The sequence below is a fragment of the Epinephelus moara genome, chromosome 4, assembly GCF_006386435.1.
Source record: "Epinephelus moara isolate mb chromosome 4, YSFRI_EMoa_1.0, whole genome shotgun sequence".
NCBI classification, from domain to species: domain Eukaryota; kingdom Metazoa; phylum Chordata; class Actinopteri; order Perciformes; family Serranidae; genus Epinephelus; species Epinephelus moara.
Genome location: NC_065509.1, coordinates 18984891 through 19012257, shown reverse-complemented (window position 1 = coordinate 19012257; position 27367 = coordinate 18984891). Strand labels below are relative to the sequence as shown.

Here is a 27367-nt window from a genome sequence, read left to right as displayed (position 1 = left end):
AAATGTTTCAGTGTTGCTTTCTTTCATAAGCATGAGTATGCACAGCAAAAAAAACAATAATAAATACAGTCAGTTGATTAGATTAATAGTTTTGTATCAGTTTAGGAACTTAGGAGTATTTGGCACAACAAGGAGAACATGAGATACATTTAAATAAACAAAACAAAATATACTCAGAACAAATTGCAGGTCATGTTCCTCAGGTTGTCCTCGGTTTAGTCAGTGCCAAAGTACCTCTGTCCAAAATGTGTCGGAGCCACTGGGTGAACCTCCGTGGTCAAGATGGTGATATCAGGGAACTCCTGGATTATAGATTTGGCTCCTAGGAGGAAAGTAAAAACACTTTAGATGAAGGGTTTGAAGATATCCTAAGATCTGCAGCAACACTGCTGCTGTCAGGAATGAAAATAATGGTTTAAAGTGATACAAAAGCAACATGAGAAACTAACAGCCAAAATCACATTTAGTTTCTATGAATAGGCTGCCATGCCATTTGTCCACAAAGGATGAATCCTGACTTTGCTAATCCATTGAATTTTAATTTAAGGCTGCATTGCACTGCCAAATGTTTTCAACTTGCCAAACATAGAGGCTGTTTTTCTTATTTTATTTATTTAACTTTATTTAACCAGATAAGTCAATTGAGAACCAATTCTCATTTACATTGACGATCTGGAAAAGAGGCAGCAACAGGCAAGTCAATACAAGACATTAAAACAGTGCAATAAAACAACATTAGACAAAGACATCAAAATATATACAGTATATACAAAAACAGAGATCTCTGTACTGTGCTCCTGAGAAGCAAATTCAAAACCTGGTGCAGTGATCAGAAACTATCGCTTGTAATGAGGTTTTAAAGGAGGGTAATGGAATGAAGGTGTTGAGTTTTCGCAACTAAAGAAACTTGTTCCATTCACTTGGAACAGTTAACTGGAATGAATGATGGCTTAATAGTGTGCAGACTTTATGAACAACCATACTAATGAATTCCCCTTACACACTAACTGATTGAGGCAGCGGTAGACCAGCAACTCTCGTGTTCTGCGAGGTAGCCTGGTGACTTTGAGATAAGGCTTCAGTTCCTCTTTGGAAAGGGCTGTCTGACTGCAAGGCAAAGTGGTGAAAATATTCTAAATATAGTATACACTTAAACTGATATTGAATTTTCAAGTGGCTAAAAACTAACCAATTGACCCTTCTGTAAGTCCCGCCGCCACACGCAGACTAGCCAATCATAACGTAACAGCAACACAGCTGTGCTCCATTGACTCTAATGCAATCGTTTCAGATTTCCTTCATTTTCAGGCTGGTTTTGTGGATTTGGAGCTAAATGTTGTGTCTGGGGCACATCGTGTATTAATGACACTCGTTACCTGGAGAGGCTGGAAAAAGATATACGTTTCTTCCCTGTTCCAAAACCAAAATCAAACCCTGAAAAGTGTAGGGTTAGCTAGCTAGCTACTGAAGATATAGCCCACTGAATGTATACACATGCTGCTTTTGCTTTTTAATGATTATAACACTGAACTGTACAGGAACCAGTGAAGGGAAGCAGGGAACTTTGCTGATATTCAACCAGCTCTGTGTCATCTCACTGTGCGCTGATGACAATGTTTGACGTCTCCTGGAGATCCCTGCCTGTCCAGGGGTGGAGGTTCGGGTGCTGGCAGCGGCACGGGGGCAGAGCCAAACACTGTTCATCTGCCGGGTGCTGGCAGCGGCACGGGGGCAGAGCCAAACACTGTTCATCTGCAAACACTGCGATGCCACACAGCTGGTTCAATATCAGCAAAGTTTCCCTTTATATTCATTGTCTTCTGTGGCGATCAGCAGTGATGTGGTGGTTCACTTTTACACTGTGATCTGTAGCCTATAGTTCGGCTTTAGCTTCTAACTATCTTTGTCTTTTTAACCTGTGTAACCTGCAGTTAGTTACAGTGTGGGCTCCATGCTTACTGCGACAGCTTATCAGACTATCACAAAGGGGTGGGGCTTAGCAAAAGGTAATTTGAGTCAGTGTTCTCTCAGCACAAACACACACACACACACACACACACACACACACACACACACACACACACACACACACACACACACACACAGATAATTAACATGTCTCTCCTAAATATAAACTGAATATAAGGGTTACTTATTTTAAGTCTTTCAGCAGATTTAAAATTAAAGAAAGCCAAGACTGTTTCAAAGACAGATAAGCAGTGTGTGTGTGTAAACATAATGGACTAAACATCTATTCATATTTATTTAGGTAAAACTGAAATTAATCATCATGGACGGTGCGCTAATTACTGGCACGTTAACACCCTAACATTATCCTCTCAACATGTTGCCACTTGTTGGAGTGGTGAAAATGTGTTAACGTGCCCTTCAGGTTTCAATATTTCTTGTGTTAAAGTGGAAATTTTGGCTCAATGATGGCACTAGAAGAAAGGTCAAGGGGTTTAAAAAAAGACCCATTAGAAATCCGTCTCTGGTAATCCATGAATATCCACTTTAAATGTCATGGCAATCTGGCGGGTAGTAGTTGATGGAGAGAAAGCTACTGTTACAAGACCTCAAACTACCCCATAATTTCCAATATTTTGTTTAAATCTTTTAATTTTTCCAGGACAACCCTATTCCTGGAACCGTTTAAAAATAATCTGCTGCTTTCTTCACTCATTTAAAACCATAATGGGCTGAACTGCTGAGGAGGATCAGCAGTGCCTCTGAGCAGCAGTGTGGTCAGTATATTGTATGAAGACAATGATACAGCAGGAACTAGAGTGGAGAGGAGATTGGAGACCAAGTGTGTGATCTGGTGGGTAAACAAAAGTAAATTGGTGATGAGCTGCGGTTGCAGTGAACTGGCTGTGGTGGTATACCGTGAGGCGTGGAGAAGAGGCTGAGGAGGATAATATGTCTGGGCTGGACTCCGTGCTCTATCAGCACCCTCACTGCCTCAATCACAGTGTTCCCGGTACCTGCAGACACACAGCATTTTGAAGTGGTTTGAAATGTGTTGTTCAAGTGTTTACAATGTCACTTTATTTACAGAAACAAAGTGTGAATTTAAAACCTGCTTACTCACTTTCACAGTGTACCAGGTTAATAATGTAGGATACATTATTTAAAAAAAAAATACATAAAATGGTTATAATAAGTGGGGATGTTTCTGGCGACTAATTTCCCTGTTGACTAAACGAAAATTATAATTAAGACTAGTCGACCAGTCTAAAAATGGAAAATACTCAGAAAACAAAAAACACAAAAATTAGCACAATGTATTGTTAAGTATTTGAAACATTGTCCCCAAAAAGTACTGTGTGCATTAAGAGCCCTTTGAAGCCTTTAATCACAATCTTCAACAACCATGTCAGATTTCAAATGCTGCTGAAGTACGAGACTCTTTGCACCGTAACATGACGGCAACTCAGTCAAAAGTTAACCATTAAAATAACATCTAAAATAAATACACTGCCTCTGAAATGTGGGGCACATTGAACCTTGCAGATTATCTGACAGAAATGATAGCAATTCACTTTAAAGTTAATAAAACATCTAAATTATAATTAAATTTCAGCTGAAATGAGAAGCATTTAGCGCCGTGCAGTATGAATGTAAGAGTTAACAAATAAAATAACATCTAAAAAAAGATAAAATGCTGCTGAATTGCGAAGCGCTATGCGCCATATAATTTGCATGTAAAATAAAACAATATCTGAAATAAATAAATTTCTGTTGAATTGTTTTAGTTTTCTAGATCAAAGTACTGCCAAACCGCACTGGTTTGGCGAGAGGACATCTCTCTTATTTCTCACTGTGCTGTTTCAAAACTCCATTCTACTTGAGCATTACTGCAGGGAGGGGGACTGCTGTCTGACAGCTCTGTAGCCCCCACTAGTGGCAGTGCTCACATTAGATAGTAGCGTTAACGTTACTAGTAAGTGGAAACACACAAGGAAGATAAAGTTAATGTTTCAGAGGTTACGCCACAGTAAGCTAACATTAGCCATTAACTGGATGCTGTGTTGTCATATATAACCTTATATGTTATATTAGAAGCAAACTAAACATAACGTTACCTGTCCTGGGGAGATGTTACGCGAGCGGTTACATCAGTAGGGAAGACAGACAGGACACCCGACCAATCATTGCATTTGGTGCGAATGCAATGATTGGTCAGAGTTTTCTTAGAACCATATGAGAATGGTACAATTAGGAGTTTTTATCTTTGGTGAAATTCACTTACATTTTAGTGTGCCATCAGCTTATTAATAGCATTTTAACCTAAACAAAGAAAAGCGTAAAATTTACAGAAAGGTAAGTGTCGCTTTAACCAACTAATATTTCTGGTGTCGACTAGCGAGGGGGCGGACGTTTAATTGTTTAGACGACTAATCGCGTCCATCCCTAATGATGAGGGGTGTCACGATTCTGCAAATCTACGATTCAATTTGACTTTGATTTGAAGGTCACGATTCAATAAAATTTTAAACATTTTTCTTTTTAGCAGTTACGGCTCTGCCACTGTTACACTATCAAGTTTTGATTCATAGAGATCAACAGATCAGTGGTTTTATGCCCTAACAGCTGTCATTTACATTTTCAAATTCTTCTTTAAAACATAGACTACATGGTATTAAGTGCCATATACATGTTTTGGAATGTACAATGCTAAAATCACATTGTCAGGTTAAAACAATTTAATTAAAATGTAATATTAATAAATTATTTCCCCAGTAAATTGGGAACATCGGAACTTTGCTTCACTTTCACTTGACTGGCATAGCCTACAAACTGTAGTTCTGTCAACGACAAGTTCATTGTTTATATATGGTACGGTGAAGGCACAATGTTGCCACATCACTAACTTCAGTGAAGAAGGAGGATTATCCAATTCTGTTGTTTCTCCATCATCTCAAACTCCAACAGTGGCTATGGTGTCTGGGCAAGTGCAGCTGCAGGATACCAGTGAGCTATGCTGTGTCGTGTCTGAAGTAGTAGGCCATGGTTGAGAGAAAAAAAAAACTACTGGGATAGTTGCAGATCTCAAGTTTGATTTTCGAAGATCGAAATTGAAAGTGCATTTTGATAGATTTTCGATTTAGAATCAAAATCATGACACCCCTCGCTTGATCTGACTGTTTGTACGTCTTATGTTAGCATCTGAAACACGTACTGAGCTGTGTGCTGATATGTGCTCATGAGTCTGGGCTTTTGGCAGGCTTTTATTTCTGACCCTCTTAGCATGCATCAGTGTAACCATATGTTCCGTCACTCTGACATAATAAAACATACCTTCAACCTGGCTTTGTCCCCATCATATTTTTTTGAAAAACGGAGAATTGACAAATGCTGCTTTGTGACATTGGGAAACTGGGGCTATTAAGATACTATTTTTGTTGGCCCTCATTATGCTATTCAGCAGCTTGGTGGCTATCTCCCAGGCAGTGTATAATTTCCCCCATGAGAGCTATAATTATCAGAGCAGTGTGAATGGGCCGGTATGATGTGGAAATGCAGACTTGGCGTTGAAGGTCAACTCAAGGGAGATTTCTCAAAATGAATAAATACACGAAACCGTTTTTACATTTGCACAGAAATGGGACATCTCTTGACATTTACGTGCTAAAGAGGGTGGTAAACTGGAGTCATCAGAAAGATAAACTGTGTTACTCACTAAGGATGGGATACATGAGCAGCACTTTTCTTCTGTACACATCTGGAGGGAACTTGGCGTAGTAGACCTTGGCTTTCTGTGTCTCCTCATCACTCTGGATGAGGATCTTGCCAATGCGGATGGAGCGGCAGCAGTCCCGGAGACCCTGCTCCATGGCCTCACCTGTTGGGAGACACACAGAACACAACTGGGATTGAAATATTGTCTATTTAAATATGGAGCATACATTAATAGTCTTGTGCCAGCATGTGACTGTGTGTGACTATGATCATTGGAATGACAATGAGAATAAACTGAGAGGCCTTCTTTGTATGCACCATATATAAATGCACAGTAGTGTTAATTTAGTTCCCTACTGGTTTATGACACGCTGAACATTGTGATAAAATCAAGCAGCAACCTCCAAGGCTGAAAAATGACGCCAACATGGCAGTGCCAAAAACTGCAGTTCCTCAAATGGCCACTTGAGGCTGGCTTCAGAAGCGAGCCCCATTGACCCCCGTGCTAAAATGCAAAACTTAAAAGGCGCTGTATGTAAGAATGTGGCCAAAACGGTTACTGCACTCAAATTCAAAATACTGCCCCAAAACGGTTACTGCACTCAAATTCAAAATACTGCCGTGAGTTGTGTCCGCCCCCCCTCCCTTACAGATTCGAGGTTGCTGGACAGAGGCACGCTGGAGACTGATTTGTTTGCCCACGGGCGGCTGCCGTGGCAGGGCTGCGTTGCCGCATCCTTGATCTTCGGTTTTCCAGTGGACCGTTCGAGCAAGTCCGGCTTCTCTACTGCTAACGCTGCTGCCGGGATACAGCGGAGGTGGAGCCGGCTGCTAATGCATTGTACCGGGACACTGCTAATGCTGCTTGCCGTGCTGCTAACGCTGCTGCCAGGATACTGCGGAGGAGGAGCCGGCTGCTAATGCTATGTACCGGGACACTGCTAACGCTGCTGCTGGGATACAGCTGAGGAGGAGCCGGCTGCTAATGCTATGTACCGGGACACTGCTAATGCTGCTNGTCGGTGAGATCAGTACGTTATATGAACATTAATCCTTAGTCTCTGTGACATATTAGGATGATTTTACGACTATTTGCTTTATTTTTCTTACATATAGCTCCTTTAACAGCTTAAATAAACATGTTAACTGCCTACAAAAAAATGGATTTGGTCTATTATTTATATATTTCACCCATTTTATTAAGGCTTAAATTATGCATATTTAGGAGCGGGGCTTATTTGTGTAACAGGCTGTATAATGTTTAAACTATTGTGTTAAAATCTGTTTTTTACATGATAAGGCACTGTAGATTTCACTCCCTTCTCAGTAAATGTGATTGACAGGAAGGCAGAATGAACAACATTGTGAAACTCAAAAAGTCCTTAAATTCTCTGTGTCTGAACACAAAGTGAATCATCTGTGGTAAGGTAAGGTAAGGTGAAAAAAGCGCACCATGCAGAGAGAAGCATTAAAAGGTACAGTAGTCTGGATGTGCAGATCTGAAGAAAAATGCTGCTTTTCTGGGATGCTACTGTGCCACTGAAAAATAGTACAGCATTGTAGGCTGTCACACTGATAAGCATCAACCAACGAGGACGTGTGCCAAGATGTGCAGGTGCTTTGACTTGTGTCATACACTGTGGATGTATGTTGCCTTTAAGATGTCGTATTTGAGCTACACTATGTTTCCAGCGGGCTTACATTTTACTTTTTCTGCCTAAGCACTACTGTCATAAAAGGATAATATAGGTTTTCCAATAACTGCATTAGGTTTTGCATTTGACAGCGATAAGAGCCCCATTAAATCTGACGGTGAAAGGGAGTGAGAGTCGCTGACTGTGATGCCTTCAAAGAACATGTTCTGCAAAGTACAGAATTGCCCTAGTATCACCATTCTATTGTATTATTTAGTATTAAAATGATCGATCAATTTCACAGAGAGAAAAGAACTGACTGCTGATGAAGAGCGAATGAACCAGAGCACACAATAGCCGGACCTGATGAATATGTGCTGAACAGAATGTACAGCACGATTGCACAGTTGGCACAAATCACATATGCATGGAAAACATGATACATGCCCTTACAAAGGAGAAACTCTAATTTGGTGGGTACGCTATGGCAGGTTTAACTTACCACTCCTCATTATGCTGACTCCACAGTTGCCTCTTTCAAACTTGACACCTTCATACTTGTACCCTGAGGGGAAATATGATGTAGGAATATTCACAAATGTAGCAGCTCAGTCATACATGCTGGTGGCAAAACACTGCGAGGGAGCACTGCACTTATTTGCAATTACATTATTATAATTGGTCAGCCCCATTCAACTGGGCACAGAGGGGTTTTACATGTCAGAGCTAAGATTCTTTAAATGTTGATTTTGTTAGAAGAGATAGAGATCCTCACCTGTTGGCGTGGTCACAGTGCACTCTGAGTAGGGGAGCTGATTCAAACCCTCTTCAACAACTAGTCTGATCTGTGGTTGGAGAAAGAAAAAGCTTACAGCTTCTAGCTTTTATACATACACATAATGTAGTGTTAAGTCATGACCTTACCAGCCGATCAGCACAAAACACAAAGTCTCCTCTGCTGGTTGTCCTGAAAATATGAATATAGACATTTGGTTAGAAGGTTCAGAATGTACTTCTCACTATGGATGCACCAAACCCACTTAATGTCTCCTGTTATGATATATACATTTATGGTATTTGTACATCAGCACTGGTCCTATTTCAGAAATCTCTTACCCTTAAGGTAAGGTAAAATGAGGCTGTAATAACACAAAACATATTAAAAGGTACACTTGGCAGTGAAAGTGAAAGTAAAAGCCAACCCCAGATTCACTCTTGCTTGGCGTTTTGCCTCGTTATATTTGTGTTTTTTGGGGGGCTGTGTCTCTTGGGTGCCTGATGCTTATGGGTTGGCACCTAGCTGCTTCCTTTTTATAAAATCCCTATTCCCCACCTCACCTGAGCACTATGGGGGTACACGCCCATAAACGCTCTGAAAACATAAAATACAAAGACAAGAGAAAATGTGGGCAGAGGGCAGAGTTTCTGTAGATAAACACAACAATACAGCTGGAAAGTAATTTCACTCCAGACTGTTTTGTAGGCCTATATCCTTTATCATGTTGTTCCAGATCTTCACTGAAGCTATATCATGTTTGAACTGAGTGAAATATTCCAACTGCATCATTCCATCAAATTGAAATCATCATGAAATTTCCCCCAAAATTCACCCTGATATAAGTGGTATCGTCATAATCTTTAAAATGTCCACTGGAAACTGAAATAAAGTTTTGTGGGTTCGATGGCTGTTGGGCTGCACAGCCTGACTGTGCATTGAGCATCTTTCTGGGAAGACAATTGGATTGAGGAGGTTAAATTGGATGAGTCACACACTCTGATTGATCAATACCAGTGTTTTATCAGGTCAGCATCAGTGCTGATACATATCAGACAGATACACTAGACTAAGGCGGTGTCTGTTTTCCCATGCCTTCCTGACATTTCACTGGGGTATGTGGTATATGATGATGTTTTTGTATTACAAAACGACAGAAGTCGCTGTAGCATGGATGTCGTTGTCATGCCTACAATGCTAGGTTTCTATATGCAATTAGCCTACTTAGACGAGTCTTGCTGGATGTAAATACTTATGATCCATAGAATAACGAATAGATAGGAAACAAGCTCCATTTTTGCAGGGGGACATGATGACCTTTGTTGTTGTGGTAAATACAAATAGTGGGCTGAACATAGATGATATGTTGAATAAAATCATGTAGCTTATGAACTGTTTTGTGGTTGGAGGAAATTATCTCAAGTTAAAGTTATGTGGCACTACTCTCAAACAGGTGAAGAAGCATTTCTCTTTTTTACTAGTCCTGTAACGTTATCCCCGGCACTCGCAGTCGCCAGCTCAGCTGCCTGTTCCACCTGTGGAGACTGACCTCTGGTGGCGTGTGCTGTACACTACACTGCCTCAAAACAGCATCCCATACATCTCATACATTGCAAATCATACCTTCAGGATTTCTAAATACACCGATAATACCTTGATACTGCCTGAGCTTAAGATACACCAGCCAACAGACATATACTATTCAAAATGAGGGTGAGAAGACGTGGCAATAGACTGTATTTTTGACATGGTTATATAAGACCAGACTGTATAGGTGTCTTGTTGTGACACAGCTTGAATGTTGCCTTTTCATGTAATAAAAGGCTGCTTAACATTAAGTGCAACAATCCAGTTAAAAACAGTTAGAGGTACTGACTCATACACATTACAATACTTTAATCTGCACCACAACCACCAGCTTTGTTGTAGTCTGTATGGGGAGATAGGAAAGTAGTATGGACTCACTTGTCTCTGATTATGGTTTGTAATTCACGGATCTGGTCATTCAGAGGGAGCAGTTTAAGCTGAGGTCCCAGGTTATCTTGACTGTCACTCAGTATGGAGGCATCAGTTGTCTCAGAGTTGGGCAGCACTGCAGGCACATTGCTGCTGTTGTTGTTTGCAAATCGCACTTGCTTCATTGGGTGCTCCTGGCCGCTGCTCACATTGTTCAGTTGCTGATTGTGGCATGGCATCCTGAGTGCGAGATTGTGGGGTTTTCTGTTAATTATGTGCTAAAGCCAGAACGCGTTTCTTGACCAAGCGACCTAGATTAACCTGACAAAGAAGACAACGTGCTCTTTCTTTAGCTTCGACTGCTGTTTTGAAATCAAACTCTCCGAGTGACGCAGCTGCCGCATACACACCGATACACAGGCCCACACTCGCAAACCTTTCAATACTCAACCGAGTCGTGTTAAAAATCAAACCAGCAGCTGTTATTTCGTCAAAACTGTAACGCAGTGTCAAGTAAAGCAGCTTGTATGCTAGCTTTGACAGCACTGGTGAAGACCGGATGTGACGTATATCCGGCGTCTTAACTAACCGCCTTCCTCCTTCGGCAACATGGCGCCGATGTTAGTACCGCTGAAATGCGGCTTTCACTTACAAAAGCGAAAAATAGCGCTTCTCCTCCGACAGACCAGCTCGTATCACATTTGGAATAAAAGTCGCAGTGAAAGTGGGACGGACTATAAACGCCAAAGTTCATATCTGGTGAGTGAGGAGTCGGCCGGCTGGAGAGGACACAGTGTTTTTGGTGTGACAGGCAAGGGCAGAGATGGAAAGTGTTTGTAACTAACTTTCAGGGAAGTTAAATTGGATAAATTAGTCAGTTTCCTTACAGGAGTAAGTGCCATGTAAATGTAATGTTAGCTAACCAGCTGCTAACTTAGCGTTGAACGACAGCTAGCTAACAAGCTAACTTAATATTAGTTGCGTTATCTGTGTTGACATACGCATTATTGAACACCACGGTGAATGGTTAACGTCACAGTGAGGTTTGCACTTTGTCCTGATATTCGACCTCATGTTAATGAAACAGATTCCACTACAAGTCCCACTGTCTGCTTGAAACTGTCACTATTTACCAAGCTAATGATGTAGCCCGTCAGTGGTCCCAGTCACGTGTTATAATAAGTGTAGACTGACAACAGCCAGTAAATGTTAGATAAGACTGTCTGTTTGTGCCACCCTGGGGACCTCACTGATATAACTGTCATCGCGTTCTAACAGTCTGTTATTGATTGTTTGACAGCTTTACTTTTTCCAGCAACAAGTCAGCTGCCAGTTCGTCACGTACACTTAACTAAAACTGATGCAACAGCCCTGTCATAGATCCTGCCTTCCTTTATTAAGCAGACTGCTGCTTTATCTGTGTGGTCATTTTGAAGGCTGTAGTTTTAGGGGCTGTTGATTATTTTTGCGATATACCACAAGAATAATGAGGTCCCTGCATTAGTTTTAGCTTGGTGTATCTAACCTACCTTACATCTGCACAAACTATCACTTCTAAAAACTGCACAGACCTTTCGTTTTAACCCAGACATATTGTACATATTTCATAGTATTTTGTCATATTCTTATTTCTGTTTTCTTACATATGTATGTTTTTGATTTTTGCTGTATTTGCTTTCATTTTTAGTTTCATTTTCTCTTAGTGTGCTGATGTAATCCACCCATACACCAAAGAAAAATCCTTGTGTGTGAAAACATACTTGACATTAAACTGGATGCTGATTCTAGCAAACTTGCAACACAGTGCATTTTATCTAGACAATACACATTGTCTAGATACACATTTACTGAAGTAACTTGTATGACATTGGTAAAAAATAAGTAAGTATATAGGACTGCTGTCTAATTAAACATTGTACTTTAATTAAATGAGATTGTACAGTATTTGTATACATAATTTGCTTGGTCATAATACATAAGAGGATGAACTGCATTGATACAGTGTCCTCAAGAAGATACAAGTATCTAATATTGGCCCTCTCCTATCACCAGTAATGTCATGTCTATGTATAAGTGTAGGTCCAACACAGGGTGACTGTTCGCTCAGCATGCCTGTCTTAAACCACCCACCATATCTTGCATTATCAAGCGCTCAGCTTCTGTGGGCGTGTTGTAGTTTACATCTCTCTTAAACAGTGACTTGTGTTTGAATTGAATCTCACAGTCACAGGCTCACAAAAGGTGATGTAAATGAAACTATTTCTGAACATCATTTCACAGGGTAAGAAAGGTTCTGGACATTTATTGATTTATTTGATTTTTGTAGGTTAAAAATGACTACTATGACAAATATTAGTGTTGAAAAACAGCTGTAACAAATGTGTGGAAGCTTCTCAAAGCAGTCCTGCAGCTTAAACAACTTCTCTGATCTTACACTCAGTGTGTCCTAAACCCTGACTTTGGTGAGTTTAAGCTGTGAGCAGAAAAAAAATGTTGCTTGTTTTCTTTGTATTAGAATTAAATAGATTTACAGTGTATTGTGGTTCTTGTTTGGTTCTTGTTTCAATGTTTCTGAGCATTTAAACATGAAAAATAATTAAGTTGAATTTAGAAATATTAGTCAAATAAGACTTTTGTTTCTCATGTTTCAGCTGAGCTCCCCTCCACACCTACGAACAGCAACATGGAGTACAAACAGAAACGAAAACAGTCGGCGGATTTTGGAGGCAGTAAAAGTGAGCATGTTTGAGAAACAGTCATGAATCATGTGTGTTATCAAAATCAAAAGTGGAATAACAACACATAATGTTTCCACAGCATTTGCAGATTACAGACAAAAGAACATGTTGGCATGGAAATGCAGGAGGAAGGCTCAATGCAGATCCACAAAATGTTGTGAGTACAGTACCTTCTTTTAGTCTTTGATCATTGAAACTTTATTTTAGGACCAATTTTGAGTATGCTCAACAGAGCACATGACAATTGAAAATAATACAGTGGCCTCAGGCTGCAGCTAATGATTATTTTTTGTATTGATTCCTCCAACACTTATTTGCATGAACTGTTTCTTTGGTCTTTGAATTTCAGTAATACTAACAAACATCTTTCCCTAGTTGCCAAAGCTAAAAGTGGAGGCTTTGCTGATATGTACGCCTATTAGTTCTGTCTTTCAGCCATGTGAGGTAGCTTTTTGTGCCAGTGGAATCTGTATGAGATATCTAAGGCTGACATGTTGATATATGTATTTTCATAAAACGTACTTAGATTTGAAATACATTAGCATTTCTCCCTTTAAGGGCCGTCCACTGAGTGATAACTAGAACAATAACCTTTGAATGTAACATTTTAAAAATTGTTCTAACTTATGTGGATGGTGGAGTCCACATAGCGACTATAACAACAACGATAGTGGCGAACAATATCATTGGGATCACTTTCAGAGTGATTTTATAAACGATAAAAAGCTAACCCTCTGAATAAGAGGTACACGTTTTGTTATTATTTACAGAGATAAGGAGATGATTATAACGAACAGGTCATCAATATTCATTTTCCTAAGCTGCCATCACAGCTGGTGCGTGCAGCGCGTGCTTGGCACCACTGTTGAGAGAACGATATCGATCATCATCTCGACAGGCGGCGCTGTGTCCTTTTTAATATAGTGCATAATTGAACTAGTTCTACTTGACCCGAAGAGGAAGCTAACGACGTATGAAGATGGCGGAGATGGATGTAGTTTCCTCATCCGTCCAGAAGTGCGTCTTCTGCTTCTCGGTCACCATGGTGTTTGTTTGTTTGTTTTTCCGGGAGTTACTGCACTGCTGCTACGTCATCTCCTTCTTCTTCTGGGTGAAAGCCCGCAAAAGAAAAAGTGGTGCATGCACAGAACGCCAAATCCGACTCCAGTCCGACTAAGTGGATACATGCAGCAGTAGTTCGATTTTCAATCGAATTATCTAGGTGTGTTAGTCGAGCTACGGATAGTCCAATTTCAGTCGGACTAAGCTGTTTACAGGCATTTAAAAGTCTGGTTTCCGTCGGACTAAGCCAATAATTCGATTTTCTCAAGCTGCATTTTAACGTACTGACTGTTATCGTTATTGTCCTGGGTGTGAACGGCCCGTTACATTCTTTAAAATTTTTTACTTAAGCATTCCTTTCAAATGATTACCTGATGACGTTTGATTGCTGGGTTGAAGTTTGGAATCTAAAAATTTGGTTATGGGCCAGAAACGTTTGGAAAAACCCTTGACTAATTGATAAATTGACTCAGCATTTAAGCACTTAAGTGGGAATCTCTTGTCTTTACATAATCACGGTATAGAAAAAAAATCAAATACCAAAATAGACATTGTTGTACCCAAAAATCTTATTCTTTATTTTTTAACTACAAAGCCTACAGTATGTTTAGTGTATAAAAGAACAGTCCTTACTTGTGCCCTGTCTTTTGCATTGCGAAAGAGTTAAACCCTGAAAGCTGAGTCAGACTGAAAGTATTTGTATGTATAGCAAAAAGAAGTTGAATGACGTGAGGCTAATAAGCTTTTATTATACATTAACAGGCCCCCTCCACATATAGCACAGGGACTTCAGTAGTGCATTCAACTGTTAATGTTAATCCTCTCTTTGCGGTGTCACATACTGCTTCATTGTATTTGATTAAAGGCAGGTGTTGGGCACAATTTCACTGTAATTTGCTTGGAGGCTTTCCCATACAGCAGCGCTGTAACATGGTGCCACCATATTGAGTGGATTAGAGGAATTACTGCATATTCTTTGGCCTGCGGAGAGTCCCTGTGGCAGGTGTGTGGTGGAGCGTGTGTAAACAGCAACGTTGGCACCAGTGGGCTCTCAAACTCAGCTGGGATGACAGCCCAGGTGTCTCCTGGGACTTGTAGTGTCAGACTGGACCCCCAGGTCCACCTGGAGACTCTGCTGTTGCTGCTGCTCCCAGATCTCCCGAGAGATTCCCAATGACATTTGATGTTCCATGTGTCTGCCCAGAGAGCCATCTTGAGGTTATTATGATTGTCACACAAATCAAAATGCAAGTTAGTTGCCAATATTGGCAAACACAAGGTAGGTTAGGAAGTTAATATTATAGTATAGTAAATACTAATTCACTCATTTGACCTGTATCTTACAGGACAGTGTCTCGGGGTAACCAATGCTTAACTTATACGTCTGCAGCTGTGCGCCTGCTCGTTCTTTGTGGGCTGGTGCAGGCACCTCTCGAGATGCCCAGCATACATAGTACTGTAGCGTATTGTGTGTAGCATGTTATTTTACACATGCATGTTGGGACCAGAATTAATTGAAATCCCTCCCCCCAGCTCCGATGTCCACTCAAACTTATGTGGCGTCTGCAGTGCCTGACGTGTTGTCACACGGGGGTTCGCGGCGGCTCACTGCGAGCCCTGCACACCATCTCTACGGCTCTGTGGAAGCTCTGTGCAGGCTTTTTCACACAAGTATAAATTAGCAATGGCAGTATTATGATCTAAAAAGAGTTGTTTCCCTTCCACAGCTGAAAGAAGTAAATTCAACCCAGATCCTCTCTGCAATGTTGTCTTATGTGTGGCCAAAGAATAGACCAGACCTGCGGGCCCGTGTTGCTATCTCTCTGGGCCTACTCGCTGGAGCCAAGGTATGTTTACAAACCGTGTCATGAGTATGAAATAAGGGTTAATTCCTATTTTAAGTCATTGTTTTTTCTTATCATATTAAGCTATTTTGATCTGTTTGAATGACGCTACAACTGGTGATAGTTTTATTCCAAGTCCAGTCATTAAACTTTGAGGAAGAGGCTCCATTTCCTGTTTCACATTTACCCAGGTGGCACTGAGTCTTACTTCTGCTTTCTGCTTTGTTGATTTCTTCCACTCTTAAGTTAAACTTTCGAACAGTAGCTAATGCTCTCCCTGATTACACTGGCCAAGCTGAAAGATGTCTTTACAAGATATACTCAGTGTAAAGCTTGTCCAGGGTTCCTGCAGATTCTTAGAAAGTCTTAAAAGGCATTGAATCCATTAATCTAAAAATAAGGCCTTTATTTATATAAAAATATCTTATAAACAATCTTTCAGAAAATCTTAAAAATGATAAGACATGGGAAGTACGATTGATGAATTGCTTGCTTTTTCTTGTAAAATCTCAAAATAATTGGTCATATCTTTTTTTTTATTTTTTTCAAAATAATTTACCAGATGCCTCTTGCATTAACGTAATTTCAGATCAGGATAGCAGAACCAACAACACATAGTTAGTTTCCAGCCGGGGTGCTCAGAGTAGAGGATCCACTATCTGCTAGCCAGCTGGGACAGTGCTTTTTCCAACAAAAAATGGCTATTTAACCAAGATTCCACAGCATAGCTGAAACCAATACAAGGCAATGCCTATGAGGCTCGGTAAATTTATGAAAAAAAAAAAGTTTTTCAAACTCGGCAAAATGGCAATCAAGGTAGTGAAATCCCACATGAAACACAAAATCACCAAGAAATCCACCAACAAGCGGCAGGTATTTCCCAGTTGTGCTCCAAAGTCATTTCCGCTATGCCTGGCTGGATAAAAAAAGTAATGTTTTATGTAACTAAAAAAAAAAAAAGGGGTAAAAATTTCCCTAACACTAAGTAATTAAAATCAGTTCATGTTTTTTCTTTGTTTTTTCTAAAATGTATTAAATTTAATTCCAGCATTAAATATAACTTGCCTTTTGATGGAGGAACAAATATTGCTCACGCCTGACTGTGTCTATGCTAATGGAAAAATGGACTCCCCTGTGTGAAATGTTTGTGGACAGTGCTGCCATTAGCTCAACCATCACTAGCTTTGTGGTAACTTAAATAACATACTTCTTGAGGCAGCCTTCAATTATCACCCATTCCCACAGTTACAGAGTCCTTCTTGCATGCTGCTGCAAATTTAAAAGCATAGAGATGTTTAATGATCAGACATCATCCGGGTGGTAAATAAACAATAACCACAATCCCGACAACAATAGTAAATCATGTAAGTGGCTGCTGAGATCCAGAGCTGGACGCTTAAGCAGCTGAAGCAGCCATGCTTTAGTGAAACTGTGAAATGCAGTGAAAGAGAGGAGTGACAATTCAAGGTTGCTGCTGACGTCAATTCAGTGTCAATTATTAAGTATCACTCATCAATCCATTTTTAAAAAAAAAAAAAAATGTGTTTATTTTTTGAGAGTACAGCAGGGATACAAACAAAAAGAAAGGAAAATACACATGGACACAGCACATCCTGAGTAATAACAATAAGCAGTCGTGATTAAATTAAATATGAAGCAGTTTAAAGACGAAGTAGGAACTTGTAAAAGGAATTTACACAGCAAGGTGCTTTACAGTGGACACAGCACATACAAAAAAATTCAGTGTGAGACCTTATTAAAAACACAGCGTCTGTCTTTATTATAAAATCTCAGTCTCTCCAGATGTAAATTTTACCATTTCTCTTTACCACAAATGTGGGTACACAGTCCATTTTAAATACTCGCAAGATTAACTTTTTTGCAATCACCATTTTAAACAAAACAGATGGGTTTTTTTTCATATTCATTGGCAAAAGATAAGAAGCTTGTTGCTGCAGAGACGCTATGAGCAGATCAGGCTGCTAATGCTCAGAGATCAATCCCTTACTGTCTTTGAAACAAGTGAGAGGATTTAACAAAGAATGTGTTCAACCAAGAAGTTTGAGTATGCATAATAGTAATGATAATAATAACTTTATTTGTTGAGCACTTTTCAAGCTAAAAACATAGGATGCTTTCTAACGTGAAGAAAATACAAATCAAGAGCAATACTGATAAATAATAAAAGGTGCATATACATACACCTACTTGTACTCAAAAACACATACATATATGTAAGCATACATAAGGACTTCCCTGGCTGCAAGTGCGTCAGTGGAGGTCTTAAAGGCCGCTTCATCCTGCGGCGCCTCCTGTAGTTCTCCTTCTCAAACATGGGTTGAGTGTCCAGTAATTCCCCTTTCTCTCCCCGCCACCCTCCCGCAGAGCCTTAGTGAAGCATTCGTTGAGACTCAGGTTGTGTCTAATACTCTTCTGCCAGCCTTTTTTATTTCTCTCATAGAAGGGAAACTTGCTGATGATATACTGGTAAATACCGGACGAGATTTAAAGACGCCAACGTAGTCAGCTGATCTGTTGGTCAGTGGGAGGCTGCTCCAGAGCCGAGGAGCCAGTACTACAAAGGCTCAGTCACCCCTTGTTTTTAACCTGGACTTTGGAACAGTCAGAAGACCCAGACTAGAAGACCTGTTTGGACAGTACGGTGTGAGAAGCTCAGTTATATACTCCGGTGCGAGATCACTCAGAGCCTTGTATGTGATTAAAAGCACTTTAGAGAGACTGGGAGCCAATGCTGCAAAGCCAAAATTGGTGTGGTGTGTGAGCGTTTTGTTATGGTCAAAAGTCTAGCTGCTGAATTTCGAATGAATTGCAGCTGTTGCGTAGCAGCAAATGTCCCAAACACTTAAGGCCTTTGCACACCAAGTCTCTATTTTTTGTCAGTAATTGTTGCTTTTAAAAATAAATACAACCTCACGTTGTATCAATCACGTTTGCACACAAACTCCTAAGCTTTTGTCCGCCAATTAAGTTTTTGGAACAGATTTTTCTTTTTATTTTGCATCAGTCGAAAGCATTAGAGAGTTGTTTGACCACTGAGAGCCATTAAACGAACACATACAATCATGTGAGTGTATGTGTGTCTACCTACATAGACAAACTGCCAGCCACTGCTCAGGATCGGACCGGACCACTGGTATTTTGAAATTGACCTGGAAATGATCAGGATGATTCTGCAGCTTTTTCATCAGCCAGTAAAAGTCTTCCTGCTCTGGATGCCCTCTCAGAATTGGATAGACTCAATGTGTTTTTTCTTTTCCTTCTTTAATGAAGTGAGAGGACCACAAATCCCCTCACTGCTTGGTGACTCCATGTTGTCTTATGACAAATTTTTAACAAAGCACATGAAAAACAGGGACCTGATGTGCAAAGGCCTTAACACGAGTTTTAAGAGAAGGTTGCAGAGTCACTCTTGTATAGTGTGGGGGTGTGCAAACAATGACATACGTAAATAAAAGAGGTCAATGCCTCACTGTTTTGCAGTTACACAGTTTAGACTACATAAAACATGATTTTGAATATTTTATTTTCTGTGTTTTATCAACATAAAAATTGGTAAATGATACATTTTACGTATCCACTAGTCACACCAGGGTATAAATTAGTTTTCTTTTTTAGAGTCGTTCTGATACGGATACCAGTATCTGAAATGCCTCCAATACTGCCTCAAATGCTGAATCGTGTATCCGCAAGCACATGAGTCTATGCACCTATTAGAAACAACGTCATTTATTAATAGACTTTAAAGAAGCTTCACGCCAGGATAAAATGGCAGTCTTCCCTGAAATCAATTCTTCCCCACTCCGAAATGTTAGCTTGTAAAGCAAGTAGCGCTGTGCAGCCACTGGCAGCTACTGTTTAAGAACGGTGTAGAAGAACTAATTTCCAGTAAAAGTCCCACCAGCAAGAAGGCAACATGTACAGTATGCAAGGCTTTAGTTTTAGGGGCAGCACTACGGTTGCCAATTTCAGCAGCAGCAATCTTATAAAGCCATGCTATACAACAGTGATAATGATCATTTCACATCCATACAGGGTTAGTAACATACAGCTGTTAATGTCCCACACAGTGTCATTGGATTTTGAACAGCCTCATTCCCAAATGACTCTAGGAAATAAATCTCATATTAATAAACTGCCAGTTTATTCAGGTAGGTTGGAATTTTGTCATTTGTGCTCATTGAAGGCGTTAATATTCTGTTGTTCAGGGGCATTAGAAGAGAACAGCCAGTGTTTCTACCTTAAGAGAAACCAGCTTAGTTGAACATTTCATTAGTTTGGGCTGGCACAAGATGGTTTCTGACCTGCTACACCGACTCTTTCAGGATCAACCATCAACCCTAATCGTGGCTTTACAAGCTGCTTATGCCAGCTTCTTTTAGAGAACCATAGCCATAATTTTGAAAATGGCATACAGTGATGTTGTTGTCTAAGTGTCATACTCTCAGTACAGAGAGTCACAGCACTGTGTCATAGAATTTTAGTGCAGGACTATGCCAAAACACAATTTGTTGAAATATTGGTAATCAAACCCTGGCTAAATTAAATAGCATCTCTCCTTTGACCACCAGTTACTCAAGTAACATGAGCGCTCCCTGTAGTTCGTTACACTGTGTAAAGAACCTGCATAAAACTAAAAACAGCGTACTTTTAGAACTGATTTTTAAATAATTAATTGCGAGCATCAATCAGCGCATGATGTATTTCCTCTTCTTTTGTTGATGGTCTCTAATTTACACCCTGGAAAACAATCACAGATTCACAGCTCCTAAATAAGCATGTACTGCTGCTGCTCAGCATGTCTTAGTGTGTGCGCTAAGGAGGAGAGAGCACACACATGCAATCCAATCTTCTCCTCCTATTTTCCTGCTTGGCTGGAGTTAGCCTCGATTTCTGCAGTTTGTCTATTTGAACTGAAACCACCAGCAGTGTGGAGACAATTTTTAAATCAACTGAATAATTATGTGGTTACAGTGCATCACACCTCTGCACTCCACAATATCAGTGACATTTTCATTTCAAATAACTGATTATATAGAAGCGCTTGTTTTCCTTGGCCTCAAATGAAGCCCTCTCTGCCTGTGTGCCGGTGTGTGTGCGTGTGTGTTATACCATAAGCTTAGGCTAATTCTTGATAGCCCGAAGCCTTTCCTCCACTACTTGACACAGTATCTCCATTACGAGATGACATGTCGGCAGGTACAGATTGACATGGTGCTGATTTAATCTCCAGTTGGCCGTTAATTGATTAAAAGAGCACATCCGACCTTATCATGTATTAGTGGTAAAACTGAGGACATGTTTTGGCCTCTGTGATAATATGCCCAGGCTATTTTTGTGTCATGTTCTGTTGTCTTGGTAGCAAAGATATTGTTTTTCCTTGAGGGGCTCAGAGGACTTCTCTTGTCTGAGTATAATACTCAAGTGTATAAAGCAAGAACCCTTGGGGATGTAGCTTTTGCAGCTTAAATGATGCATTATTAGGTGTCCTTTTACATTAGCGAGGTCATCATGGATTTATTTTTCATACTTTTTAATATAATTGCTATTACTTTTATTATATCAGAATTATATCATGCAGAATTTGACAGGAGTAAAGGCACAAAAAGGAAAGTAAAAAAAAAAAAGGCCCTCCCCTGTGTTAGAGGTCGAGAGGTTCAAATGAAATGGGTTTCAAATGAAAATACTCTGCTGTGTGCTCCTGTGTTCTCTGGCTGTTCTAATGCGCAGCGGACCGCCTTTGCCTGAGTCACACAGCTGTCCCTGTGCTTTTAATTAGCCCTAATAACCATTTCAATTCCATTAGCAGGAAGCACCAGCTACCTCACCAGAACCAGAACAACCATTCGAGAGGAACACACACTTACACAGCATACTGCACGCGCATGTACATACATGCATATCCATAATTGCACCTGAATGGGTAATGTTGGATTTAATGCCTAACAGTAGTGGAAATCCATCTTTCTAAGCACATGTATAAGCAGAGAGATGCTCCAGAGGACTAGAAGAATGTCACAGGACTGTATTGAGCATATAACTGTCTAATAGGCTATTTGAAACTATTTCCCGTCTCTTTTTTTTCATCCTCTTCTCTGAATGCTTTCTCCCCTCCCTCTCTGCCTTCCCAGATCACCAATGTGACGGTGCCCTTCATGTTTAAGTATGCAGTGGACGAGCTTAACCAGATGTCGGGACACATGCTGAACCTGAATGACGCGCCAAGCACCGTGGCTACCATGGCAACGGCTGTGCTGATTGGCTGTGAGTCCCAGACTTGTATTGCACTGGCAGGTGCCGCGCTCATCAGAGGGGACCGTGGGACTGCCTATTATCTACAGGCTGACCTTTCCCAACACATTCATATCAATGCCGCTCCGCAACCCCCGCCTCTCCCTCACGTTATTTACATTTTGTGCTCTGTTCGGCATCTGAGTTCACTTCTGTCAACCCGCGTGGCCCTCTCGTGAGCGCCAACGACTTTGCAGTATGATACCTGTGTGCTCCCAAGGCAAACAGAGCTGGATACATTTCTAAAGCAGTGGGGAAGAAATTGCTAATGTCCTTTTTGAAAGTGGTTTGATATTTTTTAGTGTTATGCAAAGGCCAAGGATGTTTCTTTCACTCCATCCCTTGAGAAGACCTCTCTTTTTTCTCTTTTTGTCCAAATGGCTCCTGTAATACATGAGGAGTCAGGGGTGATGTGTAGCGTGAATATGAAGTTGAGAATGAGAGCATTTTATCTTTCTGAGCTGCTGATGAAGAGCAAAAAAAAAAAAAAAAAATATTGTGAACCTGACACTCACTGCAAGTCACTCTGGCCTTGAGTGAGATCAGATTGGATGCAATGTACACTTAGCCCTGTAGCCACTTATTTTAATGAGCCCACTTAGGTCTTACACACTAATGCTGCCTGTCGAATAATTGGAGCACATGAACAGGACTCCAGACAGGACAAATTAAGATGACGAGGAAGAATGAAGGGGAATGCTCTTAAAGAAAGGTATTTTTTTGTTCCCTCTTTGTGACACTCGAGGCCCGGTACTTGGAGCCCGCGGTGACGGGTGTAATTTGGCTGAAAAGGTTGCACAGTGCTCATCCTACCTTGTCAGACGTGGACACGTTCATTAGATGAGCATTCCTATTTAACGCCACATTACAGCCCCGTGAAGACGGCAGACAGAGCGATTATTACCCCGACTTTGGTCTTAGCAGACAAGTCGTGTACTCACACAAGTTGGTGAAATCGCCACAGGAAGGCCAGGTGTCATTCTAACACAGACTATTAATTTTTGACAGTCATGCTAGCCATCTCCTTGTATAACAGTTTGTGAGAAACGAAAGGGATCAAATGATTGACTTCCTTGGAATTAGATTGGGGGTATTACTAAGTTGAAACTCAAGCTGCTTTCACACTGCTCTGCAATAACCACCCTGACAACTGCTTACCTGCAAGAGCATCGACCCCAAAAAGCAAAGCATTTTTTTAAAGCGGATGCTGCTTCTATGGTTCTAGCTGCGGTGCCAGGCAGGGGCTTCGGTGAACCCTGGCAGAAGTGCAAGCTAGCTGGTAGCAGCATGATGTAGCAAAACAACTGCAAGTGGTGGAAATAGTGGAAATGTTATCCCAGGTCCAGTTTTTCGTCTGGTTGTCCTCTGGCTCCATAACTCCGAATATTCAGCCACAAGCATTATCAGCTCCTCTATTTTGTCTTCTCTCTGCTCCCACGATGACCGCTATTTGCTAGCTGCAGCTAACAATTATTTTCATTAATGATAAATCTGCAGATTGTTTTACAATTAAGCAATTAATTGTTTAGTCTATAAAATGTAAAAAATTAAAATAAAAATAAAAAGCTTATCACAGTTCCCTAGAGCCCAAAGTACATTTTCAGATTGCTTCTTTTGTCCAACTAACAGTACAGAACCCAAAGACTCTTCATTTAACGTCATAAATTACAGAGAAAAGCAGCAAATTCTTATGTTAAATATTTGACATTTGTACTTGAAAAATGACTGAAATGATTAATGGATTATTAAAAAATTAGGTAATTCATTTTCTCTTGATCGACTAATTGAATAATTATTGTAGCTGTAGTCGGTTAAAAATGAACATGATAAAGTCAGCATGGCTTAGCAAAATTTGTGCACATTCATATGGGCTACAAACAGCAAAAATGAAAATACCTTAAAGGGACAGTTCACCCCAGAATCAAAAATACAAACATTGATATTGTCCCCCTTGGCTGAGCTCTAATGTTAGCTAGCTCAGTGGTGCTAGGTGAGCTACCAGTAGTACCATCTCATTCAATTACATTCAAGAGAACGCAGACATATCACACCAAAACAATCTAGATTGATAAACAGCACCACAGGTATGAGGAAAAATGCCTATTTTTGCTGTTGGAGTGAACTGTTTCTTTAAAGAAAGGCTGTGTTGCTTGCATCCACCCTCGTCATACTCATCAGCCAGACAAAAGTCTAGACTCAGACAGTGGTGAAATTAAGCCTGTTCATCGACTCAACACATAGTCACATCTTTCTGTGACACTCTTATTAAAACCTCTTCTTGTATTCTGCTCACACATGTAGCCCGCTCCCTGCCGCACACACACACACACTGAACGCACTTGTGTACACTCACATACCCCCCCTCCCCTCAGTCTGCAGTGTGCTGGCCTGCCATGGTAGTGAGGCTTCAGACAGCATCCTGCTCTGTAATTACAGAGGCTTGGGGAGGCTGCTGCTGTAGCTCTGCAGTGCTTTGCAGACCAGAGATGATGTGGAAAAAACCTGCTCCGCCACCTCATACAGACATTCACTTTGGAGCAGTTGACAAGCCTCTACCCTCTCTACTCTCAACTGTATTACATCCTACAAGACAGGAGAGGTTGGGGTCACAGTCTTGTTTTGCTGCCTCATATCACTTTAGAGCTACATAACAGTCCTTAGTGTTTAGGATGAGGATATGTTCTCACTTGATAGCGCCCGGCCCTGCTGTGTGAACCTCCGTGCTTTTCACAGCAGGTGTGCTAAACTCTCCATCTCCTCCGCTATCCCAGATGGCGCGTCACGGGCTTGTGCAGCACTCTTCAACGAGCTGAGGAACACCGTGTTCGGCAAGGTGGCCCAGAGTTCCATCCGCCGCATCGCCAAGAACGTCTTCCTCCACCTGCACAATCTGGACCTGGGTTTCCATCTCAGCCGCCAAACAGGGGCGCTGTCCAAGGCCATCGACCGTGGCACACGGGGTATCTCTTTTGTCCTCAGTGCGCTCGTCTTCAATCTAGGACCCACAGTCTTCGAGATGGCCCTCGTCAGTGCCATTTTGGTGAGTCTAATGGTGACATCCATGCACACAGATATTAACAATGCTGATTTTAAGTTTCAGTGCCATTGTAGGATGCTACCAGAAACATGGCATACAATTTTCTGTCTTTTATTTCTTGTTGCTGTCACTGTTACAGTCCTTAATGTTAGCACAGGTCTTTCCATCACCTTGACACTCTTCACAGCAGATTGTCCGGAAATTAATTTCGGGGATATTGTCTCATTTACATTCTAAATGGAATATGAATCCCCATGAACTTTTGGTGGCAACACAGAGCCCATTAGCGTCAATGATGAATCCCAAAGCTTTGTTGCAGCTTAATGTCCTCATGCGGAGTATGCCCTGAACAGATGCCCCCCTCCTTGGCCACCACTGAAAGAGCAGCTCGTCTATAGCTCTGTGCTATTATTCCACTCTGGACCATAATGTCAGCTTGCCTGTAATGATGGCAGACTTCATTGCCCAAATAGCTAAAGCATTAGCACGATTAGTTCTTGTAGTTTCCCCTCCATTTGTAACACTCAATTTCATAGTGGAATGGTCAAAAACAGTACTGTCTCAGAATGCGGTGTGACGCCAACGTCGGAGTCCGCTGGTCCGATGTGGTCACTTCAGTTTTTATCACAGCGTGCTTTGTTTTGTCTTTGCTTTCTCTCCTCTGCAGTATTACAGGTGTGGTGGACAGTTTGCAGCAGTGTCCTTGGGTACCTTATCAGCATACACCCTCTTCACCATTCTCGTCACTCAGTGGAGGTAACAATGAGGATGTTTGTAGGAGTCCTGTGTCTGACTCTTGTTCAACTGGTGCTTTTATTGCTAATGTTTGTTATCACTGAAAGGGATTCAGTAAATAGTTCTGTGGCTGTCTGTGCTGTCAGAACATGTTCCCTCGTTGGCTGAACTAATAAATAAGAAAAAAAATATAAGAAAGCTGTAACGTCATGTCTCTGCACACAGGACGCGTTTCCGGATAGAGATGAATAAAGCAGACAATGAAGCTGGAAACGCAGCTATTGACTCACTCCTTAACTATGAGACCGTTAAGGTGAGATCCAACCCCCCCATTCATCCACACATATATAGGCATACACACACCTGCCACCATACACTCCTCTCTCAGCTCCTCCTCATCCCCACCCCCTTCCCCTCATCAACCCTTCCCTTTTATCTCCTCCTCTCTAGTCTTTTTGTTCTATTCACTTAAGCCAGGCATATTGACAGGAACAAATATTTACTCGTCTGTGATAATGGTGTTTCACTGGCATGATTGCCACTGTCAGAATTTGCCTTTTAATCAAAGAAAAGCTCTGCCTAGCTCTCTCTCTGCCTCTCTCCCTCTGACTCTCACCACTTTCACACACAAACTCCTTATCATAACAAGTACAAGCTAAAAGTCAAGTTTACCTTTCTGAGCGAGAGGAGTGGAATTTATGGCTGAAAGGACTGAAAGGGTGGAAAGTCACCGCCAATCTCTACTATAGGTTTACTTAAAGGTTATCGCATTCCCTCCAGTTATTATTATAGAGCAGTGTCACACCAGTGTGAGCCCACAGACGAAGGTAGGGAGTGCGGTCGTGGAACCTGGTGCCTGTCTGATCAAAGATTAATTTAATAGCTGGTAAGATTATTGCAAACTTAACTCCACACTCAGATATTCAGCTTTAAAAACAGTGGTATTGATCAGAATCAATGAGGGCTAGCCAACAGTTCAATATGATTGATTATTGCCTCTCTATATAACTGTACTGTGACGAAATTCTGTTTGTGGTTAGCAGTTCTTACAACTAAACAAATGACACCAAGTTTATTCAAAGGGATGAGCAGTTTAACTTTTGTCATGTGATACTACTGTAAATACTGGCCCTTATTGACTATTGAAACAAACACTTATTAACATCGAGTAATGCATTTATAATTATCATGATTGTAATTCTGCTCATATTGCTGTACAAATTTTGCTCATCTTTATCTAGGGCAGCAACTAACGAATATATTATCAATATATCTACCAATTATTTTCTTGATTATTTCTTAAAGCGCATCATGACGTCCTAAAATTGCTTGTTTGTCCGACCAACAGTCCAAAACCTTAAGATATTAATTTAACTGTCACAACAATAAAAAAAAATGGCTTTTTGATTATCAAAGTCAATTTATTTTCTGTCGATCAACTAATCAAGTAATCTTTTCAGGGTTTATATTGACCCATTTACACACACGTGACAAACACAGAACGAGTTTTTACTTTGTTTGTGTTTGTACTCTCAGACTCTGTTTTGCTCCTTCTTTTTCAGTATGAGGGTTTTTTGTAAATGGCTATGTTTACA

General features: G+C 40.8%; 2 protein-coding genes across 2 annotated transcripts in view; one reads left to right on the top strand and one right to left on the bottom strand.

The window, feature by feature from the left end:
- Position 1: 1 nt before the first annotated feature.
- uprt (uracil phosphoribosyltransferase (FUR1) homolog (S. cerevisiae)) lies at positions 2 to 10293 on the bottom strand. The gene is made up of 7 exons (XM_050043258.1): positions 10057 to 10293; positions 8241 to 8283; positions 8092 to 8161; positions 7819 to 7881; positions 5684 to 5845; positions 2886 to 2984; positions 2 to 322 (listed from the first exon to the last, which is right to left on the bottom strand). The coding sequence occupies exons 1-7, from the start codon at positions 10284 to 10286 to the stop codon at positions 216 to 218; spliced, it is 774 nt and encodes a 257-aa protein (XP_049899215.1). The 5' UTR covers positions 10287 to 10293; the 3' UTR covers positions 2 to 215.
- A 358-nt stretch (positions 10294 to 10651) lies between these two features.
- abcb7 (ATP-binding cassette, sub-family B (MDR/TAP), member 7) overlaps positions 10652 to 27367 on the top strand; it is a 30592-nt gene continuing 13876 nt past the window's right edge. The window contains exons 1-8 of the mRNA XM_050043256.1: positions 10652 to 10806; positions 12699 to 12782; positions 12865 to 12942; positions 15575 to 15694; positions 21841 to 21973; positions 24772 to 25040; positions 25705 to 25793; positions 25998 to 26085. Coding sequence (XP_049899213.1) covers positions 10657 to 10806; positions 12699 to 12782; positions 12865 to 12942; positions 15575 to 15694; positions 21841 to 21973; positions 24772 to 25040; positions 25705 to 25793; positions 25998 to 26085 — 1011 coding nt within the window. The 5' untranslated portion in view covers positions 10652 to 10656. The remainder of the gene's footprint in view (positions 10807 to 12698; positions 12783 to 12864; positions 12943 to 15574; positions 15695 to 21840; positions 21974 to 24771; positions 25041 to 25704; positions 25794 to 25997; positions 26086 to 27367) is intronic.